Source organism: Pan troglodytes, chromosome 1, assembly GCF_028858775.2.
Source record: "Pan troglodytes isolate AG18354 chromosome 1, NHGRI_mPanTro3-v2.0_pri, whole genome shotgun sequence".
NCBI classification, from domain to species: Eukaryota; Metazoa; Chordata; class Mammalia; order Primates; family Hominidae; genus Pan; species Pan troglodytes.
Genome location: NC_072398.2, coordinates 190231181 through 190251868, shown reverse-complemented (window position 1 = coordinate 190251868; position 20688 = coordinate 190231181). Strand labels below are relative to the sequence as shown.

Below are 20688 nucleotides of genomic sequence, written 5' to 3'. Positions count from 1 at the left end.
TGGCCAGATGGGCTTGATCTTATGACCTCGTGATCTGCCCGCCTCAGCCTCCCTAAGTGCTGGGATTACAGGCGTGAGCCACGGCGCCTGGCCCATGGTGTTCTTAAATAATCAGTTGCTTTAAATTTCCTAGCTATGATTTATAATCCTTGCTTACCCCTAGTGAGGTGGAACAAAGGAATTCTGATTTCTTGGAGGAATGGCTGGATAATTAAGATAACATTATCACCATGTTCACAATGTAGCGATAGCTATAATTTTGAAACACTGCATAGAATTTAGCCAGGTGATTCCTCCTATAAGTGGGCAGCTATGAAAACATCTCCAATATAGGAGGCTGGGCTAAGGCTCTTCTGAATTATAGAGAAAGGATAGAGTGACTTCCCATCACCAGGCCCCCAGAAAGTGAACTTGATCCTTTCTATCTCCACTTTTGTTTGGTAGCTAGATGGCCTAGTCCCACTCCTTTGATGCAACTGCAGTTTAGCAAGCTTGAAAACCTTAAGCTTTCTTGTTTAAGCTTTCTACTTTGAAATGTTTAAGAATCTGGTATCTTGATTTTTTTGGAGTACTTTTTTCAGGAGAGTGATCAGGAAAACGAAAGGTAAAAAGGCCTGGTGGATTTGTGTTCCAGGCTGAGAAAAGCTATAGGTTCTTAAGTTTTGGATTTTCTGTTGTTATCAATTCTAAAGTAGAAGGAGAAGATTTAATGAAAGAGCACAGAACTGAGAATCAGAAGACATGAATTTTAATTTCACCTGTGGCATATACTTGTCCTGGTGACTTCTGCCAAGTTCCTCAGTCCACCTGGATAAAGTATCTTTATCTGTCAGATGTGTTGCTTATCTTATGTGTTTATGGTGAGAAACACATAAAATAACATGAAACTACTTTAAAAAGTGTAAAGTATGTACAAATGTAAGGGATTAGCATAACTATCTCAGTCACTTTGCCCTCTTTGAAGAGGTCTTTATGTTCTCAGTTCCTGACAGCTGTATACATGAAGTTAAGAGATTTATGGTTTGGTTGGCTTGGAAGATTTGTCTCATTTCATGTCGTTTTCCTTTCTTTCTTCTCCTCTTTTAAACATTTAAATCAATAAAAGACACTAAACAGAGGGAAGAATTCACAGTGTATCTGAATGAGCAGAATCAAGACAGCAGAATCAATACAGCCAAGCTCATATTGACATTATTATAACGCCCTCTAGGTTTTTAATTGACAATTTTCTGCCTTCCCCTGACCCACCACCCCCCTGGTTTTTAGATGTATTAAGTCACCAGCACAATCTCCCATTTTTCAGTGGAGCCGATGATTAGATAATTGTCTACATTTGTGCTACATTTTCCAAAGTAGAACAAGTATTTCTCCATCCCCACTCTTGTGGCTCTTCCATTGGATTACTGCACAAAGGTTACTGCACAACTGAGCACAGATACTTAAGAAGGAATTTTCCCATTTCAAAGAAAAGTACCTAGAATGAGGCCAAGGATACTTGGGGTCTTAAAATAGTTCTTGTCTAGGCATGGTGGCTCACATCTGTAATCCCAGCACTTTGGCAGGCCAAAGTGAGAGGATCACTTGAGCCCAGGAGTTTGAGACCAGCCTGGGCAAGATTGCAAGACCCTGTCTTTACAAAAAATTTTAAAAATTAGCCAGGTATGGTGGCAAGCACCTGTAGTCCCCGCTACTCAGGAGGCTGAGCAGGGGAGGATCACTTGAACCCAGGAGGTTGAGGCTTCAGTGAGCCATGATTACGCCACTGCACTCCAGCGTGGGCAACAGAGCAAGACACTGTTATTTAAAAAAAATTTTTTTTTAAGTTCTTGAGGAACCTGTGTTTGTTCATTCAGTAGATGTGTATTGAATCCCCACTATGTGCAAGGCATATTTGCCTTGAGGGTGTATCAGAAACAAAATGATTATGTTTGTCTTACAAACGGGGGAAAAAATAGGAGCATGAAAAATTTAAGCTTAAAAAATAATATGCCCCCTAAAAAAAGAGAACATGTTACACAAGTCTGAAGCAAGTGAATATGCTAATTAGAGAAATAAATTTGATTGTGTGCCAGGAATGGTTTCTTGGGGAGAAAAAAAATTTATCTTCACTGATTAGTGAATGTGTAGACAGTGTTTAATTTCTTTACATTTGTACTGTAAAGGCAAGCTTCTTATCAATGCTATTGCAGAAGAGCCTTAAACATTGGTTTCACCCCATGAGATAGTCTGAGAAATTCCAACTTTCCAGAACATGTTTCCTTCATGTTTACTTCAGGATGTTGGATATAGATGGAAGTGGGTGGAGCTCTCTTTAGAGCTCCAAACAGAATCTTTTGCTTGGACAGTGGGGCCAGGTTGAGTGGGGAGCTGCCTGGACTCCAGGTTTCCTCTACCCTCTAACATAAACAAGATTCCTTTCACAAGACAAAACAGGCATGTACTCCTAGCTTGTGGAAGTCTTAGGTATCCAAGGAGATGGTGGTGGTTGTGGGTTTTTTTGGGGTTTTTTTTTTTTGATACAGGGTCTCACTCTGTTGCCATGCTGAAGTGCAGTAGTGCAATCATGGCTCATTGCAGTCTCCCAACTCCTCGGCTCAAGTGATCCTCCTGCCCCAGCCTCCTGAGTAGCGGGAGCTACAGGTGCGTGCCACCACACAGGCTATTTTTTTTTTTTTCTTTTTTGTAGAGACGAGGTCTTTCTATGTTTCCCAGGCTGATCTTGAACTCCTGGGCTCAAGCGATCCTCCTGCTTTGGCTTCCCAAAGTGCTGAGATTACAGGCATGAGCTACCGTTCCCAGCCCAAGGAGACATATTCTAAGAATTTAAGGCCGGGCGCGGTGGCTCATGCCTGTAATCCCAGCACTTTGGGAGGCCAAGGTGGGCGGATCACGAGGTCAGGAGATCGAGACCATCCTGGCTAACATGGTGAAACCCCGTCTCTACTAAAAATACAAAAAAGTTAGCCAGGCGTGGTGGTGGGCACCTGTGGTCCCAGCTACTTGGGAGGCTGAGGCAGGAGAATGGTGTGGACCCGGGAGGCGAAGCTTGCAGTGAGCCAAGATCACGCTACTGCATTCCAGCCTGGGTGACAGAGTGAGATTCCATCCCCCCAAAAAAATAAATAATTAATTAATTTTAAAAAAGAATTTAAATGTTTTTGGATTAGTGTGGAGAGAAAACCTAGTATAGCTGTTGATCATTGACACACCCAAGGATTTAAATTTGGAACGTTCCCATGTTCAGCTTGAATTCTTTGCTTTTTTGGAACTAGTACATTTGTTCCAAATTTAATAGTTTAAAGGGCTTAAAAATTATTTCATGTTTATAAAAGAGATAGGAGAACATCTTTCTCTATTTTAATATGTATTTCCATGCATCTGAAACTAGGCTTTTTAAAGAAATATGTTAAAAGCAAAGTAAGTCTAAATTATAGAGAAAAAGAAGCTAGTTGGTCTTTAGGCTCGGTACTGTATCTGGGACTCTTCAGACCAGTAGTTGGTGTCTTGTCTAGCTTCAAGCAGCCATGATGATATGATGCCATCTGGCATTTGTATGAAGCTTGCTGTTTTTTGAGGCCTTCTAACATGTGTTTTACCATTTGTGTGTTTCAACTGCTCTGTGGGATGTTGCTTTAGATGAATAGAGAAGTTTCTAAGAAGTTAAGAGATTTGCTCAAGATCACAGTTCACCAGAGAGGTAAGAACCCCCAGGTCCAATACATTTTATTTATTTATGTATTTACCTCGTGCTTTAGTGCCCACAACTGTTCGCAGCTGAGTATTCATAGGTGCTGCTAACCTGCCTAGAGACATGCAAAGGGGAAGGATAAAACAGAAAAGAAAAAAGAGTGACAGCTTAAACAGTGCAAAAAGTGGGAAAGAGCAAGTTATAATAAATCAAGACAGAATTTTAGAGCTTTTGCATTTTGACTCATCATTTATTGTATTGTGATCTTGAGCAAGTAATTTGATATTCAACCCTCAACCTTATCTGTAAAATTGGAATAATATTGGTAAATTTATCACTGAGCTAAGTAAGGGTCAATTGAGGATGATGTATGTGGCATGTATTTTATGAACTCTAAAGCCCGTAAGTTGGCATCTATGAAACATTCTTCAGAATCACACTTCTTACCTCTGCTAGACACACAAACACAGGATACTGCCAGAAACTGGGCAAGAGGCTGTTTGTGAATCTCAGAAGGCACCCAGTAAGAAAATGATGCTTTGTTTTAGAATACAACTTAACTTAGGCTACAGGCACTCTTTCTGTCTCTAGCTCATGTCACAATTCCTTTTCGGGATTGAGGCCTGAAAAACCAGTTACTCACCATTCTTCCTACAAGGATTTATTTACTCGTTAGGCTGGAGGGTCAGAGAGACTAACAGATACTTCTGTGGAGCAGAGGGGGTCTGGCCCAGCTTACTTCTAATTGAGGATGAACAGGTGAGGGAGGCAGGGGAGCTAAGTAACAGTTGTGTGATCTAGGACCAGCTTCTCAACTTCTAGTGTCAGTTTCCCCATCAGTAAATCAGGGATAAATAAAACACCTAACAGTGCTTTAAAACAAGATCAGAATATTATCTGAAACTTTTTCTTTTCTTTTTTTTTTTTTTTTTTGAGACAGGATCTTGCTCTGCTGTTCCTGCTCAGGCTGGAGTGCAGTGGCACAATCATGGCTCACTGCAGGCTTGACCACCCAGGCTCAAGCAGTCCTCCCGCCTCAGCCTCCTGAGTAGCTGGGACTACAGGTGTGGGCCACTACAGCTGGCTAGTTTTTTATTTTCTGTTCAGATGGGGGTCTCACTATGTTGCCCAGGCTGATCTCGAGCTCCTGGGTTCAAGTGATCCTCCCGCCTTGGCCTCCCAGAGTGCTAGGATTAGAGGCGTGAGCTACCATGCCTGGCTGAACCTTTTCCTTAAAGGGCCAGATATTTTAGGCTTTGTGGCTGTATGATTTTTGTTGTAACTCTTCAACTCTACTGTTTAGCATGAATAGACAATATAAACTAATTAGGGGCTGGACATGGTGGCTCACGCCTGTAATCCCAGCATTTTGGGAGGCCGAGGTGGGCAGATCACTTAAGGTCAGGAGTTCAAGACCAACCTGGTCAACATGGTGAAACCCCTCTCTTCAAAAATACAAAAATTAGCTGGGTGTGATGGCGGGTGCCTATAATCCCAGCTGCTTGGGAGGCTGAGGTGGGAGAATCGCTTGAACCCGGGAGGTGGAGGTTGCAGTGAGCCGAGATCGTGCCATTGTACTCCAGCCTGGATGACAGACTGAGGCTCCGTCTAAAAGTAAATGAATAAATAAATAAATAATTAGGGTTGATGTCTTCCAGTGAAACTGTTTCTAAAAACAGGCTGTAGGCCAGATGTGGCCTATGAGCTGTAGTTTTTAGACCCTTGCTTTAGAATACTTCACTAAATACTTGATCCTTTTTCTTCATCATACAAAATACTGATAGTTTTATTGCTGTTATATATGCAGAGATGGTTTAAGTTTGAGCATTGAAAGGATGAGTAAGAATGTGTGTGAAGTAAGATGTTACATATCGTTTTCTATTCCACAGAAAAAAGTTTTCAAATGTTCTGTTCATGCCTTCCCGTCACTTTCATTGTTTATACCAGTTGCTGTGCCTTCATTTTTCTCTAGTTGTACTACAACTATATTATGATCTGGTCCCTGTTTCAAAGATTATATTGTACTAGATACCAAATAGAAAAGTATTTGTGTTTTTGAAGGAAAAGTGGCTCTTCTGCCAGTTTGAAAATGTGTCCTTGTGTACAGATCTTTAAGGAGAGCAGTGTGCAGCCACTTCTAAGCCTAAGTCTTTTAGGAAGCATGGTTTTCCAGTAGGCACTTTGAAAAGCGGCTTCCTCTTAACACAGATATACCTTCAAACGTCAAACTTGGCATTAATCAGAGTTGGGGAAGTAGAGCTATGTTATTCATTCTTGTATTATAGTAGTGAAGACTATTCAGTAGCCTGCCAGTAAATATGACCAGCTGGTACCCAGCTATGTAAGGGTTTAGAATGTAAGTAATAAGGTTTCAGGCACTAAGCGTAGTGCCTGAACTTAGTTTCCTGCATGACTATATAAAAACCTTAGATGAGTTTAAATAGAGACTATTGAACCTTCTCTTCTCTCTAGTCACTTTGCCTTCCCTTGTATTCATTCATTTATTGCATCTTCAAGTAGTGAAGTGTAGGACTTCCCCACCAAACCACCAGAGACCCCTTTGGAATGTGTTCAGTATACATCATTGCTGGAGTGGCTTAGTAGAGTGACTGGCCGAGGGCCACCAGCTAGTAGGCAGCAAGCGTCCAGTACACGACGTAGGTCTTTTAATTTCCAGACCAGTGCTGTTTTTCTTCTTGTGAAATTGTCAATTTTAGATTGGTTTTATTTTGGAGAGTATAAGCCTTCTTAAGAAATGCTTTTTAGCTATTGTGATCGATAATAGCATAAGTCCTAAGGTCCATCTGTGTAAACATAAAAACCAAATAGTCTGTTAGTAAATAAATCCTACCCCCCTTTCCCTCATCCATCCATTTATTTTTATTAATATTCTTCCTTTCTCTGTATCTCCCATCATCATTTAAAATATAACATCTTACAAACCTTAGCTCATTTAAATGAAGAAACCTAGAACTAACCTCAGTAAATACCTGAGCAGTACTGGTACATAAAATGCTTGTGATAGTGCTGCCACTAGGGCAAAATACAATAAAGCTAACATTATAATAAAGAGAGTCACACAAATTTGTTGGTTTCCCAGTGCAAATAGAAGTTATGTTTATATTATAGTGTAGCCTATTAAGTGTGCAACAGCATTATGTCTAAAAAATGTGCTTATCTTAATTTTAAAATACCTTATTGGTAAAAATGCGAATTATCATCTGAACTTTCAGCAAGTCATAACCTTTTGCTGCTTGAGGGTCTTGACTTGATGATGATGGCTGCTGACTGATTAGGGTGGTAGTTGCTGAAGTTTGGGGTGGCTTTGGCAATTTCTGTGTATGTGTTTGTGTGTGTGTGTGTTTTTTTGAGATGGAGTTTCGCTCCTGTTGCTCAGGCTGGAGTGCAGTGGCGCCATCTCAGCTCACTGCAACCTCCGCCTCCTGGGCTCAAGCGATTCTGCTGCCTCAGCTTCCCAAGTAGCTGGGATTGCAGGCCCGCACCACCATGCCCAGCTAATTTTTGTATTTTTAGTAGAGACGGGGTTTCACCATGTTGGCCAGGCTGGTTTCGAACTCCTGACCTCAGGTGATCCACCCACCTCAGTCTCCCAAAGTGCTGGGATTACAGGCGTGAGCCACCGCATCTGGCCTGTTTTTTTTTTTTTTTTTTTCTCTCTCCACACTGTCACCCACGCTGGAGTACAGTGGCTGATTGCAACCTCTGCCTTCCAGGTTCAAGCCATCCTCCTACTTCAGCCTCCCAAGTAGCTGGGACTACAGACACATGCCACCACACCCAGCTGATTTTTGTATTTTTTGTATAGACAGGGTCTCCTGTGTTGCCCAGACTGATCTTGATGTCTCAAACTCCTGGGCTGAAGTGATCCTCTTGCCCTAGCCTCCCAAAGTGCTGGGATTACTGGCATGAGCCACTGTGCCTGGCTGGCAATTTCTTAAAATAAGGCAGCAGTGAAGTTTGTTGCTTCAGTTGACTCTTCCTTTCATGAAAGATTTCTCTGTAGCATGCTTTTCTGTTTGATAGCATTTTACCCAGAGTAGAGCTTCTTTCAAAACTGGAGTTTGTCCTCTCAAATCCTGCCACTATTTTATGAACTAAGTTTATATAATATTCTAATGTTCATAGCATTTTCACTGGGAGTAGGTTCCATTTCAAGGAACGACTTTCTTTGCCTTCCATAAGAAGCAACTCCTCATCTGTTAAAGTTTTATCATGAGATTGCAGCAATCCAGTAACATCTAAGGCTCTGCTTCTAATTACAGTTCTCTTGCTATTTCTACCACATCTACAGTTACTTCTTCCACTGAAGTCTCAAACCCCTCAACATCATCCAGGAGGATTGGAATCAACTTCAGACTCCTGTTAATGTTTATATTTTGACCTCCTCCCATGAATTTTGAATGGCTTTTTTTGTTTGTTTGGTTGGTTGGTTGGTTGGTTGGTTTTTGAGACAGGGTCTTACTCTGTTGCCCAGACTGGAGTGCAGTAGCACGATCTTGGCTCACTGCAGCCCTGATCTCCCAGGCTCAAGTGATCCTCCCACCTCAGCCTCCCAAGTAGTTGGGACAATAAGCATGTGCCACCACACCCAGCTAATTTTTGTATTTTTTGTAGAGACAGGTTTTGCCATGTTGCCCAGGCTGGTTTTGAAGTCCTGAGCTAAAGCAGTCCTCCCGCCTTGGCCTCCCAAACTGCTGGAATTACAGGCATGAGGCACTGTGCCTGGCCATGAATATTCTTTTTTTTTTTTTTTTTGAGACAAAGTCTTGCTCTGTCGCCCAGGCTGGAGTGCAGTGGCACGATTTCGGCTCACTGCAACCTCCGCCTCCCAGATTCAAGTGATTCTCCTGCCTCAGCTTTCCGAGTAGCTGGGATTTCAGGCCCACACCACCATGCCCGGCTAATTTTTGTATTTTTTTAGTAGAGACAGGGTTTCACCATGTTGGCCCGGCTGGTCTCAAACTTATGACCTTGTGATTCGCCCGCCTCGGCCTCCCAAAGTGCTAGGATTACAGGCATGAGTCACCGCGCCCAGCCTGCCATGAATATTCTTAATGGTATTTAAAATGGTGAATCCTGTCTAGAAGGTTTTCAGTTTACTCAGATCTGTCTGAGGAATCCCTGTCTATGGCAGCTGTGTCCTTATGAAGTGTTTTTATTTTTGAGACAGAGTCTCACTCTGTCACCTAGGCTGGAGTGCAGTGGTGTGATCTCGGATCACTGCAGCCTCATGCTTTGGCCTCTAGAGTAGCTGGGACTACAGGCGTGCACCACCAAGCCCGGCTAATTTTTGTGTTTTTAGTAGAGATGGGGTTTCATTATGTTGGCCAGGATGGTCTCGAACTCCTGACCTCAGGTGATCCTTCCGCCTTGGCCTCCCAAAGTGCTGGGATTATAGGCATGAGCCACTGTGCCTGGCCATGTATTTTCTTCAATAATAAGACTTGAATGTTGAAATTACTCTTTGGTCCATGGGCTGCAGAATGGATATTGTGTTAGCAGGTGTTAAAATACTAATCTCGGCTGGGCGCGATGGCTTACGCCTGTAATCTCAACACTTTGGGAGGCTGAGGCGGGCGGATTACTTGAAGTCAAGAGTTTGAGACCAGTCTGGCCAACGTGGCAAAACCCTGTCTTTACTAAAATTACAAAAATTAGCTGGGCGTGGTGGCGCATGCCTGCCATCCCAGCTACTCGGGAGGCTGGGCATGAGAATCGCTTGAACCCAGAAGGCGGAGGTTGCAGTGACCTGAGATGGCACCACTGCACTCCAGCCTGGGCGACAGAGTGAGACTGTCACAAAACAAAACAAAACTCTGATGGAGTTGTGCAAGCAGATTAATGTTTTTTGTTTTGTTTTTTGAGACGGAGTCTCGCTGTGCTACCCAGGCTGGAGTGCAGTGGTGCAATCTTGGCTCACTGCAACCTCTGCCTCCTGGGTTTAAGCGATTCTCCTGCCTCAGCCTCTTGAGTAGCTGGGATTACAGGTGCCCGCCACCACGCCGAGCTAATTTTTGTATTTTTAGTGGAGACTGGGTTTCACTATGTTGGCCAGGCTGGTCTCGAACTCCTGACCTCAGGTTATCTGCCCGCCTTGGCCTCCCAAAGTGTTGGGATTACAGGCGTGAGCCACTGCTCCCAGCCTCCATCAGTTTTTGGATGACCAGGTATATTGTTAGTGAGCAGTAATATTTTCAAAGGAATCTTTTTTTTCTGAGCAGTAGGTCTCAACAGTGAGCTTAAATAGTCAACCACGCTGTAAACAGATGTGCTGTCATCCAAGCTTTGCTCCATTTATAGAGCACAGGCAGAGTAGATTTTGTATAATTCTTAAGGGCCCTAGAATTTTTGGAATGGTAAATGAGCATCGGCTTCCACAGGCATTGACTTCTTTGTAGCTATGAAAGTCCTTGATGGCATCTTCTTCCAGTAAAAGTCCATTTTGTCTGCACTGAAATTCTGTTGTTTAATGTAGCCAGTTGCATCAATTACTCTAGCTAGATCTTCGGGATAAAACTTGCTGCAGCTTCTACATTAGCACTTGCTACTTCACCTTATACTTTTATGTTATGGAGATGGCTTCTTTGCTTAAACCTCATGAACCAACTTTTCTTCTGCAGCCCCCTCACCTCTCTCAGCCTTCATAGAATTGAGAGTTAGGGCATTGCTCCACATTAGGCTTTGGCTTAAAGGAATGTTGTGGTTGGTTTGATCTTCTGTCTAGACCACTGAAACTTTCTTCATATCAGCAATAAAGCTGTTTGCTTTCTTATTTGTGTGTTCACTGGAGGAGCACTTTTAATTTCCTTCAAGAACTTTTTCTTTACAGTCACAGCTTGGGTAAGTGTTTGGTGCAAGAGGCCTAGCTCTTGGTCCATCTCAGCTCTTTTTTTTTTTTTTTTGAGCCGGAGTCTTGCTCTGTCGCCCAGGCTGGAGTGCAATGGTGTGATCTCAGCTGACTGCAACCTTCGCCTCCTGGGTTCAAGAGATTCTTCTGCCTCAGCTTCCCAAGTAGCTGGGATTACAGGCGCCCACTACCATGCCTGGCTAATTTTTGTATTTTTGGTAGAGAAGGGGTTTCATCATGTTGGTCAGGGTGGTCTTGAACTCCTGACCTCAGGTGATCCACCCGCCTCGGCCTCCCAAAGTGCTGGGATTACAGGCATGAGCCACCACGCCTGGCCCCATATCAGCTTTTGATGTGCTTTCCTCACTAAGCTTAATCATTTCTAGCTTTCGATTGATTGAGTTAGAGACAGAGTTTTGTTCTGTCACCCAGGCTGGAGTGTGGTGGCATGATCATAGCTCACTGCTGCCCAAGTGATCCTCCCACCTCAGCTTTCTGAGTAGCTAGGACCACAGGTGCATGCCATCAGCAGGACTGGCTAATTTTTCTTTCTTTTCTTTCTTTTTTTTTTTTTTTGGTAGAGATAGGGGGTGTCTCTCTGTGTTGCCAAGCTGGTCTCAAACTCCTGGATTCATGCAGTCAGCCCTCCTTGGTGCCTCAAAGTTCTGGGATTACAGGCGTGAGCCACCACACCTGGCCTTTAGCTTTTAAGTGAGAGATGTGAGACTCTTCTTTTACTTGAATGCTTAGAGGCCGTTGTAGGGTTATTAAGTGGCCTAATTTCAGTATTGCTGTGTCTCAGGTAATAGGGAGGCCCGAGGTGGGAATGGCCAGTTGGTAGAGCAGTATCTGTGAAGCACAATAAAGTGAAATGCAATAAAACAAGGTATAGTTGTAAAAAGGATGTCACCTCATGACAGAGGAAGATATGATCAAAATACAAGTCACAAAAGTGAGTGAAGAAGGTAAGTGCCTTGATCATAGAGAGATATTTGTTGACATGTTAAGTTGGAGATGCACAGGAATGGTTGGGAACTCAACCCAAAAAGCCTAAGGGCTGCAAGTTGGTTTGGGGAACATTAAAGGGGAATGATAATACCAACATTATATTTGTTTCTTAGTCAGTACTGGGCTAAGATATATTTGTTTGCATTTGACAGTGAGAGCATTATTTTTAGGTAAAACATGTCTTCCCAGGATGGTTCAACTAGTAGTACAGAGGGTCTTCAGACAATGTTGTTTGATTATAATATTGATGAAGAAAAAAGAAACCAGTTCCTGGCCGGGGTCACTCTCTGTGTGGAGTTTGAGCATTGTCCCCACGTCTGTTTGGTTTTTTTTCCAGTACTCTGCTTTCTTCTTGCATCCCGAATATGTGCATGTTAGGTTAATTGGCACATCTAAATTGTCTCAGCCTGAGTGAGAGTGTGCCCTGTGATTGAGTTGTCCAGGCTTGGTTCCCACCTTGTGCCCTGAACTGTTGGGATAGGCTTCAATCATCTGCAACCCTGAACTGGAATAATTGGATAAATAATCATCTTACTTTTTTTTTTTGAGACGGAGTCTTGCTGTCTCCCAGTCTGGAGTGCAGTGGCATGATCTTGGTTCACTGCAACCTCCACCTCCTGAGTTCAAGCGATTCTCATGCCTTAGCCTCCCGAGTAGCTGGGATTACAGGCGCCTGCCACCATGCCTGGCTAATTTTTGTATTTTTCGTAGAGACAGGGTTTTACCATGTTGGCCAGGCTGGTCTTGAACTCCTGACCTCAGGTGATCCTCCTGCCTCAGCCTCCCAAAGTGCTGGGGTTACAGGTGTGAGCCACCGCACCTGGCCTTTCTTTTTCTTTTTCTTTTTCTTTTGGCGGGGGCGGGGGACAGAGTCTTGCTCTGTTGCCAGGCTCTAGTGCAGTGGTGCGACCTCAGCTCACTGCAGCCTCCACCTCCTGGATTCAAGTGATTCCCCCGCCTCAGCCTCCTGAGTAGCTGGGACTACAGGTGTACGCCACCACACCCAGCTAATTTTTTATATTTTTAGTAGAGATGGGGTTTCACCATGTTGGCCAGGATGGTCTCGATCTCCTGACCTCGTGATCTGCCCACCTCAGCCTCCCAAAGTGCTGGGTTTACAGGCGTGAGCCACCGCGCCTGGCCCCGGCCTTTATTTTTCTTAATCTTTCTTCAATGTATGTATAGTTCATACTTATTTCAGTGTTTAATATTAGAAGTGTCTTGATCTTTATTTAGAAGTTTGGTGATGTTTTTGTGACCAGAAATATGGAATAGGAACTAACTCTTATTTATGTCAATTAGCCTTTGGTAAAATTGGTTTTGTTATATGTTTGGCTTAAGTTGCGGTTTCCAAGAGCCTATCGAAGACATTAAGGGAGGACTTAACTTTGCTTTAATTGGAAGCAGCATTGGTCAAGAATTGGGTTTCATTTTAGCAGAGCTTCCTGTGGTCTTTTTCCCTTGGACAGTTGTTGTGATGTTAGGTTTTTAAGTATTATCTCCCAACAACATCTATTTGGTTTTAGTTACCTCAAAGAGCTGTATTGTGGGTTTAGGCTACTATAAAAGAGTTTGGTATAGAGAATGAAGTACATGCCAAGGAATAGAGAGCTGAACTGAAGTCTAAAGGTCCTGAGTTTCAGAAACCAGGTCATATTGCAATAAAACCTTAGATTTCTTTTTATTTATGAGGTTGATAATTTTGATACATCCTGTTGTTCCATGCCCAGGCATATCACTAAGAGAAGATTTGGCAGGCATGGTACCTGGTTGAGAGCAAGAGCTTGAAAGATTTCCAAACAATTTTAAAAGGAACACTCTGATTTTGGGATGTTTTGAAAACTTCTGAAGTTTCATTTTTTTCTTTAAGAATGATAAAGAGTAACTGGATATAAGAGTAACAGCTAGATTGCCCACTCATCAGTGGTCTGATCAAATCATCTCACTTCTGCATGATTTTCCCCTTCTTGCTAATGGATGGCCAGGCAGAGGTATTTATCTTCCTCCTACTTACCCATTGTCATTAATATTTCAGACTTTGCTAATCTATCCTGGTCACTTTTCTGAAGAGGTTCTGACTTTGAAAAGATTTACACTTGAGAATGGTATGCATCCACATTTCCAGCCTTTAAGTCTGCCTTTCGGCTTCCAGCACTGTCTTAGATGTTTGTGTGTGTGTGTCCTTTCTGTCATCCCCTTTTATTTTAAATCCATTTCAGTAAATCAGTTTCAGGTAGATTTCTGATTGCAGTCTTGCTTTAAAGTCCTGGAGCTCATTTAGTCTAAGCTTCTGGAATAGCTTGTGTAACCATTTCCTTTGGTTAGGCAATTCCAATAAGTATTTCAGGGCCAAGCTTTCCAAGATTCACCCCCCCCCCCTTTTTTTTTCCTGAAAGGCCATACCCAGCATCAGTCTTGCCCCTCCTCTTAGGGGTAATTAGTTATCAGACTGTGTGCTGGATACTGTGAGGGATCCAGAGAGATGAATCATATGCAGATCCTACCCTCAAGGAGCTTGTATAGCAGGAGGGGAAATAAGACATACACATTGATGTGTACGTCATACGAGGTATCAAATACAATGATTGTACAAGGTAATGTGGTGAGGACAGAAAGAGAGGTGCAGATCGGGCCTCCTTAATGCTCCCAAGGGAGGGACCAGTTCCAGAAAGCAGTAGAGAATACTTCGTGGAGAGATAGTAATTGAGTTGAGTGCCTGTAGTCCCAGCTACTTGGGAGGCTGTGGTAGGAGGATTGCTTGAGCCCAGGAGGTAGAGGCTGCAGTGAGCCAAGATCACACCATTGCACTCCAGCCTGGGCAACAGAGCGAAACCCTGGCTTTGAGAAAAAAAAAAAATAGAGTAGTTTAACATGGAATGAAGAGGATCCTGGAATGAGTCTCTTTTTTCTTGTGTTTTTTATTATTATAATTTTTTTGAGGCAGGGTCTCCCTCTGTTGCCCAGGCTGGAGTGCAGTGGTGTGATCATAGCTCACTGTAGCCTCAAACTCCTGGGCCCAGGAGATCCTTCTGCCTCAGCCTCCTGAGTAGCTAAGACTTACACGTGTGTGCCACAATGCCTATTTAAAAAATTTTTTTTTATTCTTCTTTTTGAGATGGAGTCTCGCTCTGTCGCCCAGGCTGCTGTGCAGTGGCATTATCTTGACTCACTGCAACCTCCACTTCCCAGGTTCAAGGGAAACTGTTGCCTCAGCCTCCCAAGTAGCTGGGATTATAAGCATGTGCCACCATGCCCGGCTAATTTATTTTGTGTTTTTAGTAGAAACAGGGTTTTGCTATATTAGCCAGGCTGGTCTTGAACTCCTGACCTCAAGTGATCCTCCACCTCAGCCTCCCAAAGTGCTGGGATTACAGGTGTGAGCCACAGCCCCTGGCCTTAAAAAACCCTTTTTTTAGAGACAGAGTCTCACTGTGTTGCCAAGGCTGGTCTCAAACTACTGGCCTGAAGTGATTCTCCTGTCTCAGCCTCCGGAGTTGTTGGGATTACAGACATAAGCCACAACACCCAGCCTCCTCTTACTTTTAAATACATTCTTTCCCTTATTATCCTAGAAGATGAACCCAGAATATTTTCCATGGGCTTGTAGATGTTGTAAATGGACTACTTCTGTAGCAAAATCAATTTATTTGCAATTAATGCATTAAAATAAGAGGTGATTAACTACGGTTGCTTTATTTATTTATTTATTTATTTTGAGATGGAGTCTTGCTCTGTCACCCAGGCTGGAGTGCAGTGGCATGACCTCGGCTCACTGCAACCTCCACCTCCTGGGTTTGCAGCCTCCACCTCCTTGGTTCCCGAGTAGCTGGGACTACAGGCATGTGCCGCCACAGCCAGCTAATTTTTGTGTTTTTAGTAGAGATGAGGTTTCACCATGTTGGCCAGGCTGGTCTCGAACTCCTGACCTCAGGTGATCCACCCGCCTTGGCCTCCCAAAGTGCTGGGATTACAGACGTGAACCACCGTGCCTGGCTTGCTTTATATATATAATAATAATTGTTAGGTGTTTTTCAAGCTCCATGCAAAGAATGGATCTGCTTTAGGAAAAGCCTTTTGAATAAAAGTACTCACTTTTTCCAGGAATTTACATTAACAATTTATGTTCTTCTAAGAGACATTACTAATAATATCTGCAGAGATGTTAGAAAACATGCTTCAAACCTTTTTCTCTTTTTTCCTGGTGAGAAGAACTTGTGTCCTTCAAAAGAAGATTACCTTTGTCTTTCGAAGTCAGGAATTTATAAAAAGAGTTTGCTGGATGGAAAAATCATAAAGGCCATAACTCTAAAACCTAATGTAAAGAAGAACAGTTAGAGCTGTCCAAAGATGGGAAAGAATGTCTTACCAGTAAGCCAGTTTCCCAGAACTGGAGTGGGGGGCCCTCAAATGTAAGCTGGTTGAACACTTAAGGTAGAATCACCCGGGGTTGGGCAGAGGTTGAAGAAAAGCTGCGAGCGTCTTATAAAGAGGTGGGCCTGAGTGTCTCCTTACGTCTTTTTTTTTTTTTTTTTTCAGTCCTGAACTTCTATGATGCAGTAAAATGTAAAGGATATTATTGACTTGTATTTTTCGCTTTACCTATTTGGGATTTCCTAATGTAGATGGGCTTCTCAATTTTAAAACTTAACCTTTAATACATTTTCAGTTCCAAAAAAATTTGATAACTTCTGTTTTGTACCTAACTTCCACTACTACAGTATGTGGCTCTGAGCCAGCCAAAGATTCATGATCTGTTGACTACACAGATGTTTGCGGGCTGATCATGCCTGCACATCTGTAGTTGGGACAGTTCAAAATTTAAAAGCAGACTGCACAGATGGTTCTAGACGTGCTTTTTGAATTCTGTACCTTTGTAATGTTTTGGGGGGATATCAGAGGACAGCCAGAATTTGTTACCAGACTTTTAAATCGTACAGGTCTTTGTACTCCAACTAAACCTACCCATCCATTAGCAAGTGTACAGAGATATCGTCCTGGCAATTGTGCATCTTTCTCCTTTGACCTTAGCAGTTTGCATGGCAGATTGTGCCAAGATGAGGCCTGTCCAGGGACCCATGCAATAAAAGGTTAGATTCTTTTAAAGTTTTTTGATAATTATTATTATTTCCAGAAAGATATTTTTGTTTGCCCCATTTAAAAAAGGTTAAATTGAGTTACTGTCTTCATTTTCATGAGTACCTTGTAGAAAACTATTAATAATGATAAATAACTAAACTTCTCTAGATTACCTTAATTTTTTTGTTGTTGTTCTCAGTACATCTAAGAGAGTGGCATATAGGCCATGTGTATGTGGTGATAAATGAAAATGCAGGGGTCTTACTTGGTTATTTAGGACTTAAGATTTTATCTAGTCATTTTCAACTGTGATTGAACACTTCCCTTTAACTCCCTTCAGAAACTCCAAGATCATATTGTATCCCAGGTACTAGAATTTCTGTTCAGCTGTTTATAGGCCTCCACCACAAGAAATTGGCTCCAAACCTATTCCCATTACATCATCACCCACTAATGTCATTACACCAGAATGAAATCTGCTTTGAGGCTTGTATTCTTGTTTTCCTTCCATTTCTTTCCCCTCATCATTTCCTTTAGAAGGAAAAGGGAAGGAAAAAAAAAGAAAAAAATCAGAGACCTGTAAACATTTAAGAGTGAATTGGACATCCCCACAGGCTAAACCTGGAGTTGTCAGCTTTCATTCCATTCTGCTGTGATAGAGTGTTCTGCCCAGTATGTATCCACATGGAGCCTGGAAAGTAACAAGTCTGGTCATGTGACAACTGGCTTTGGTGCTTTGCTTTCAGCCCCTCAGAATTAGTTCCTAATGGCTCACATAGCTCCCTGCCAGCATCCCGTCACTGGCACGTTAAACCTTTTCAAATAATTCCTCAGAATAGAGATTCTTAGGAGAGCACTAAATTTCTCCATTCTTTGTGTTTAATTAAACTGTTCTTGCATTTTAATATTTGCCAGATAAGCGCTTAAGACATTACAATACAGGTTGAGTATCCTTAATCTGAAAATCTGAAATCTGAAACTTTTTGAGCCCTGACATGACGCTCAAAGGAAATGCTCATTTTGGATTTTGGATTTTCAGATTTGGGATGCTCAACCAGTAAGTATAATGCAAACTTATTCCAAAAAAAAAAAAAAAAAAAAAAAAGGCTGGGCGCGGTGGCTCACGCCTGTAATCCCAGCACTTTGGGAGGACGAGGCAGGTGGATCATCTGAGGTCAGGAGTTTGAGGCAGCCTGGCCAACATGGCGAAACCCCATCTTTACTAAAAATATAAAAAATTAGCTAGGCGTGGTGGCAGATGCCTGTAATCCCAGCTACTCAGGAGGCTGAGGCAGGAGAATCACATGAACCTGGGAGGCAGAGGTTGCAGTGAGCTGAAATTGCACCACTGCACTCCAGGCTGGGCAACAAGAGCGAAACTCTGTCTCAAAAAAAAAAAAAAAAAAAAAGTCAAAATCCCAGACATTTCTGGTCCCAGGCATTTCAGAATTTCAGATAAGGGATACTCAACCTGTGTTATCTACAGTTATAGCTGACATGAGGATCCTTATTCATCTTCCCTCCTTTGTCACAAAGCAGTTGACTAAATTGCAGGTTCTAGCCCTCTTTCTCTATCCTAATTTTAATTCTACTTTTTTTTTTTTTTGCGACAGAGTCTTGCCCTGTTGCCCAGGCTGGAGTGCAATGGCGTGATCTTGGCTCACTGCAACCTCTGCCTCCTGGGTTCAAGCGATTCTCCTGCCTCAGCCTCCTGAGTAACTGGGATTACAAGCGTCTGCCGCCATGCCCGGCTAATTTTTGTATTTTTAGTAGAGATGGGGTTTCACCATGTTGCCCAGGCTGGTCTCGAACTTTTGACCTCAGGTGATCCACCTGCCTCGGCTTCCCAAAGTGTTTGGATTACAGGCATGAGCCACCGCACCTGGCCTCTCCTTTGTTTTTTTAACTGTCTTTAAGGCTTCCAGTTGCCAGTGTGCTGTGTTAGGCTTGTGTTTAATAACATGGTTCAGGTTAGGAAAGAACTGGGCGAACTGGCAAGTAGTTTCATTTCAGGGGCTTCATGTTACCTACACAGTTATTGGCCTCATGTCCTTTGAGACAGATTTGTCTGAGATTAGAAGGAATAATCATCATCAGGAGCCCCAGAGAAACAGGACCACAGTGTCTAAAACAAAAGAAGAAACTTAGCCTGCTCTCTCTCTTTTTTTAAGAGACAGAGGCTTGCTATGTTGCCCAGGCTGTCTTGAACTCTTGGGCCCAAGTGATCCTCCTGGCTCACCTTCCTGAGTAGCTGGAACCACAGGCATGCACCTTTGTGCCCAGCTTGGCTTTTATCTTTTAAGACTCTGGGTTTACATTTCTGTACAGTACTAATCACTGGGGACTTTTAATATAAAAATTTGCTGAAGGCTGTGGCATGGAGGATGAGAAGCCACAGAGAACTTGAAAAAGCTTTGGAAAGAATGGCATTGAAAATTATGGGCTAGACTAGGGCAACAAAGTACTTTCCTCACCCCACACCCATATAAGAAGTTAAAAGTCCTTGATTAACATTAGGATTTCAGCTTACATTTCTAGCAACTTTTGATATTCTAGTTGGAGCTCTTCAGTAGTCTCTATGGTATAAGCTAGATAGAAGGAAAAACTTTCCTACCAATGTTTTTAAGATGTAAGTCTGTGTTAAAATCTTTTTAGCGTAATTATATACCTTATCAAACTGAAAGATTGAATAGATTCATAAAAACATCCACAAATATACAAATGCCTAATCTAGACAGAAAGTCTGACTTTATTGTTTCTAATGTATCTTATGTATGTGTTTATTTTCAGTTGTCGAGATGTCCACAGAAGGAGGATTTGGTGGTACTAGCAGCAGTGATGCCCAGCAAAGCCTACAGTCGTTCTGGCCTCGGGTCATGGAAGAAATCCGGAATTTAACAGTGGTGAGGAAGAATGAGAAATTTTATTAGAAACTTTTAAAGAGTATAAAGAGCTCTGGGAAATTAACCAAAACTCAGACTAAAGCATTTTTAATTTCAAGCACATTTACAGAGGCATGGTTCACCCCTGACCTGTGGGTAGGAAAATGAAAACATAATTTGCCTTCCGTGTGGTAACTGCAAGAGTCTTTTATATCTCAGTGTTCTTCCATAGGCGTGTGGTGTGCAGTGGATACTTTGACTTGGAGGTAGTTTAATGTGAGGCATATCCTTTAGGACTTACAGAAAAACAGAGATCTCATCTTCCTTCAGTAGCTGTAGCTCAATTTTTTAGGCCTGATTTAGTGGCCCTACCACATTTCTAGAACTTGGTAAAAACTATTGGGCAATTTATTCAACAACAAATCTATTGTGAGTCAGGAACTCTTTCCAGGTGTTAAAAAGATATACTTTGATCACAGTTTCTCAACAGCTGCATTATTGACATTTTGGGCCAGATAATTCTTTGTTGTGAGGGGCCGTCTTATGCATAACAGCATGTTTAGCAGCACCCCTAGCCTCTACTCACTAGATGCCAGTAGCACCCCTCCCCGAGTTGTGACAACCAAAAAATGTCTCCAGACATTGGCAAATGTCCCCATGGGCAAAAATCATCCCCTGTTGAGGACTGCTGACTCAGAATAATTAAATATAACCTCGGCCTGTGAGGAGCTTACAATCTAGTAATTACAACCAGAATAATTTAGTCAGTAGGTATTTACTAAGTACTTACTGAATCAGGCACAGTGATGAGTCCTGAAGCAGTAAAAGTCAAGGAGCACAGAGGACATAGTGCTTGTTTCTTTCTGGTTGAGTTTAAGTAAAGGGAACATTTTTGTTGAGTCTTAAAATATGAGTAAGCATTCACCAGATGTGAAGGATGGGAGGGCAAAGACAAGGGCATGCATAAAGGCATGGAGGCCCAGAGGGGAGGACCTTGTAGTTAGGGGAACATCAAGACATTCAGAGTGCCTGGAGGTTACTGTGTGTTTAGTGGAGGTTGAGGGAAGGAGTAAGTATGTGGTATGAGAGTGGTAGTGGAAGGTGAGACAGGTTAGAGTTGGAATATTTTCATAATACAGTTGTCATGTCCTTAATGAAGAATGTTC

At 42.5% G+C, this 20688-nt stretch overlaps 1 protein-coding gene across 50 annotated transcripts in view; it reads left to right on the top strand.

Annotated features, from left to right (window-relative positions):
- The window catches only part of NFYC (nuclear transcription factor Y subunit gamma), a 79765-nt gene that overhangs the window by 27504 nt on the left and 31573 nt on the right, over positions 1–20688 (top strand). For 17 of the 50 annotated variants that reach the window (XM_003308019.5, XM_009455142.5, XM_009455095.4 and 14 more), the window contains exon 2: positions 19431–19543. In XM_003308019.5, the coding sequence (XP_003308067.1) occupies positions 19439–19543 (105 nt within the window). In that variant the 5' untranslated portion in view covers positions 19431–19438. Of the gene's footprint in view, positions 1–2522; positions 2641–3636; positions 3698–11358; positions 11522–13599; positions 13670–15773; positions 16055–16501; positions 16652–18253; positions 18465–19430; positions 19544–20688 lie in introns of those variants that run through there. The other 33 variants (XM_063803226.1, XM_063803158.1, XM_009455042.2 and 30 more) reach the window with 13 other exon arrangements.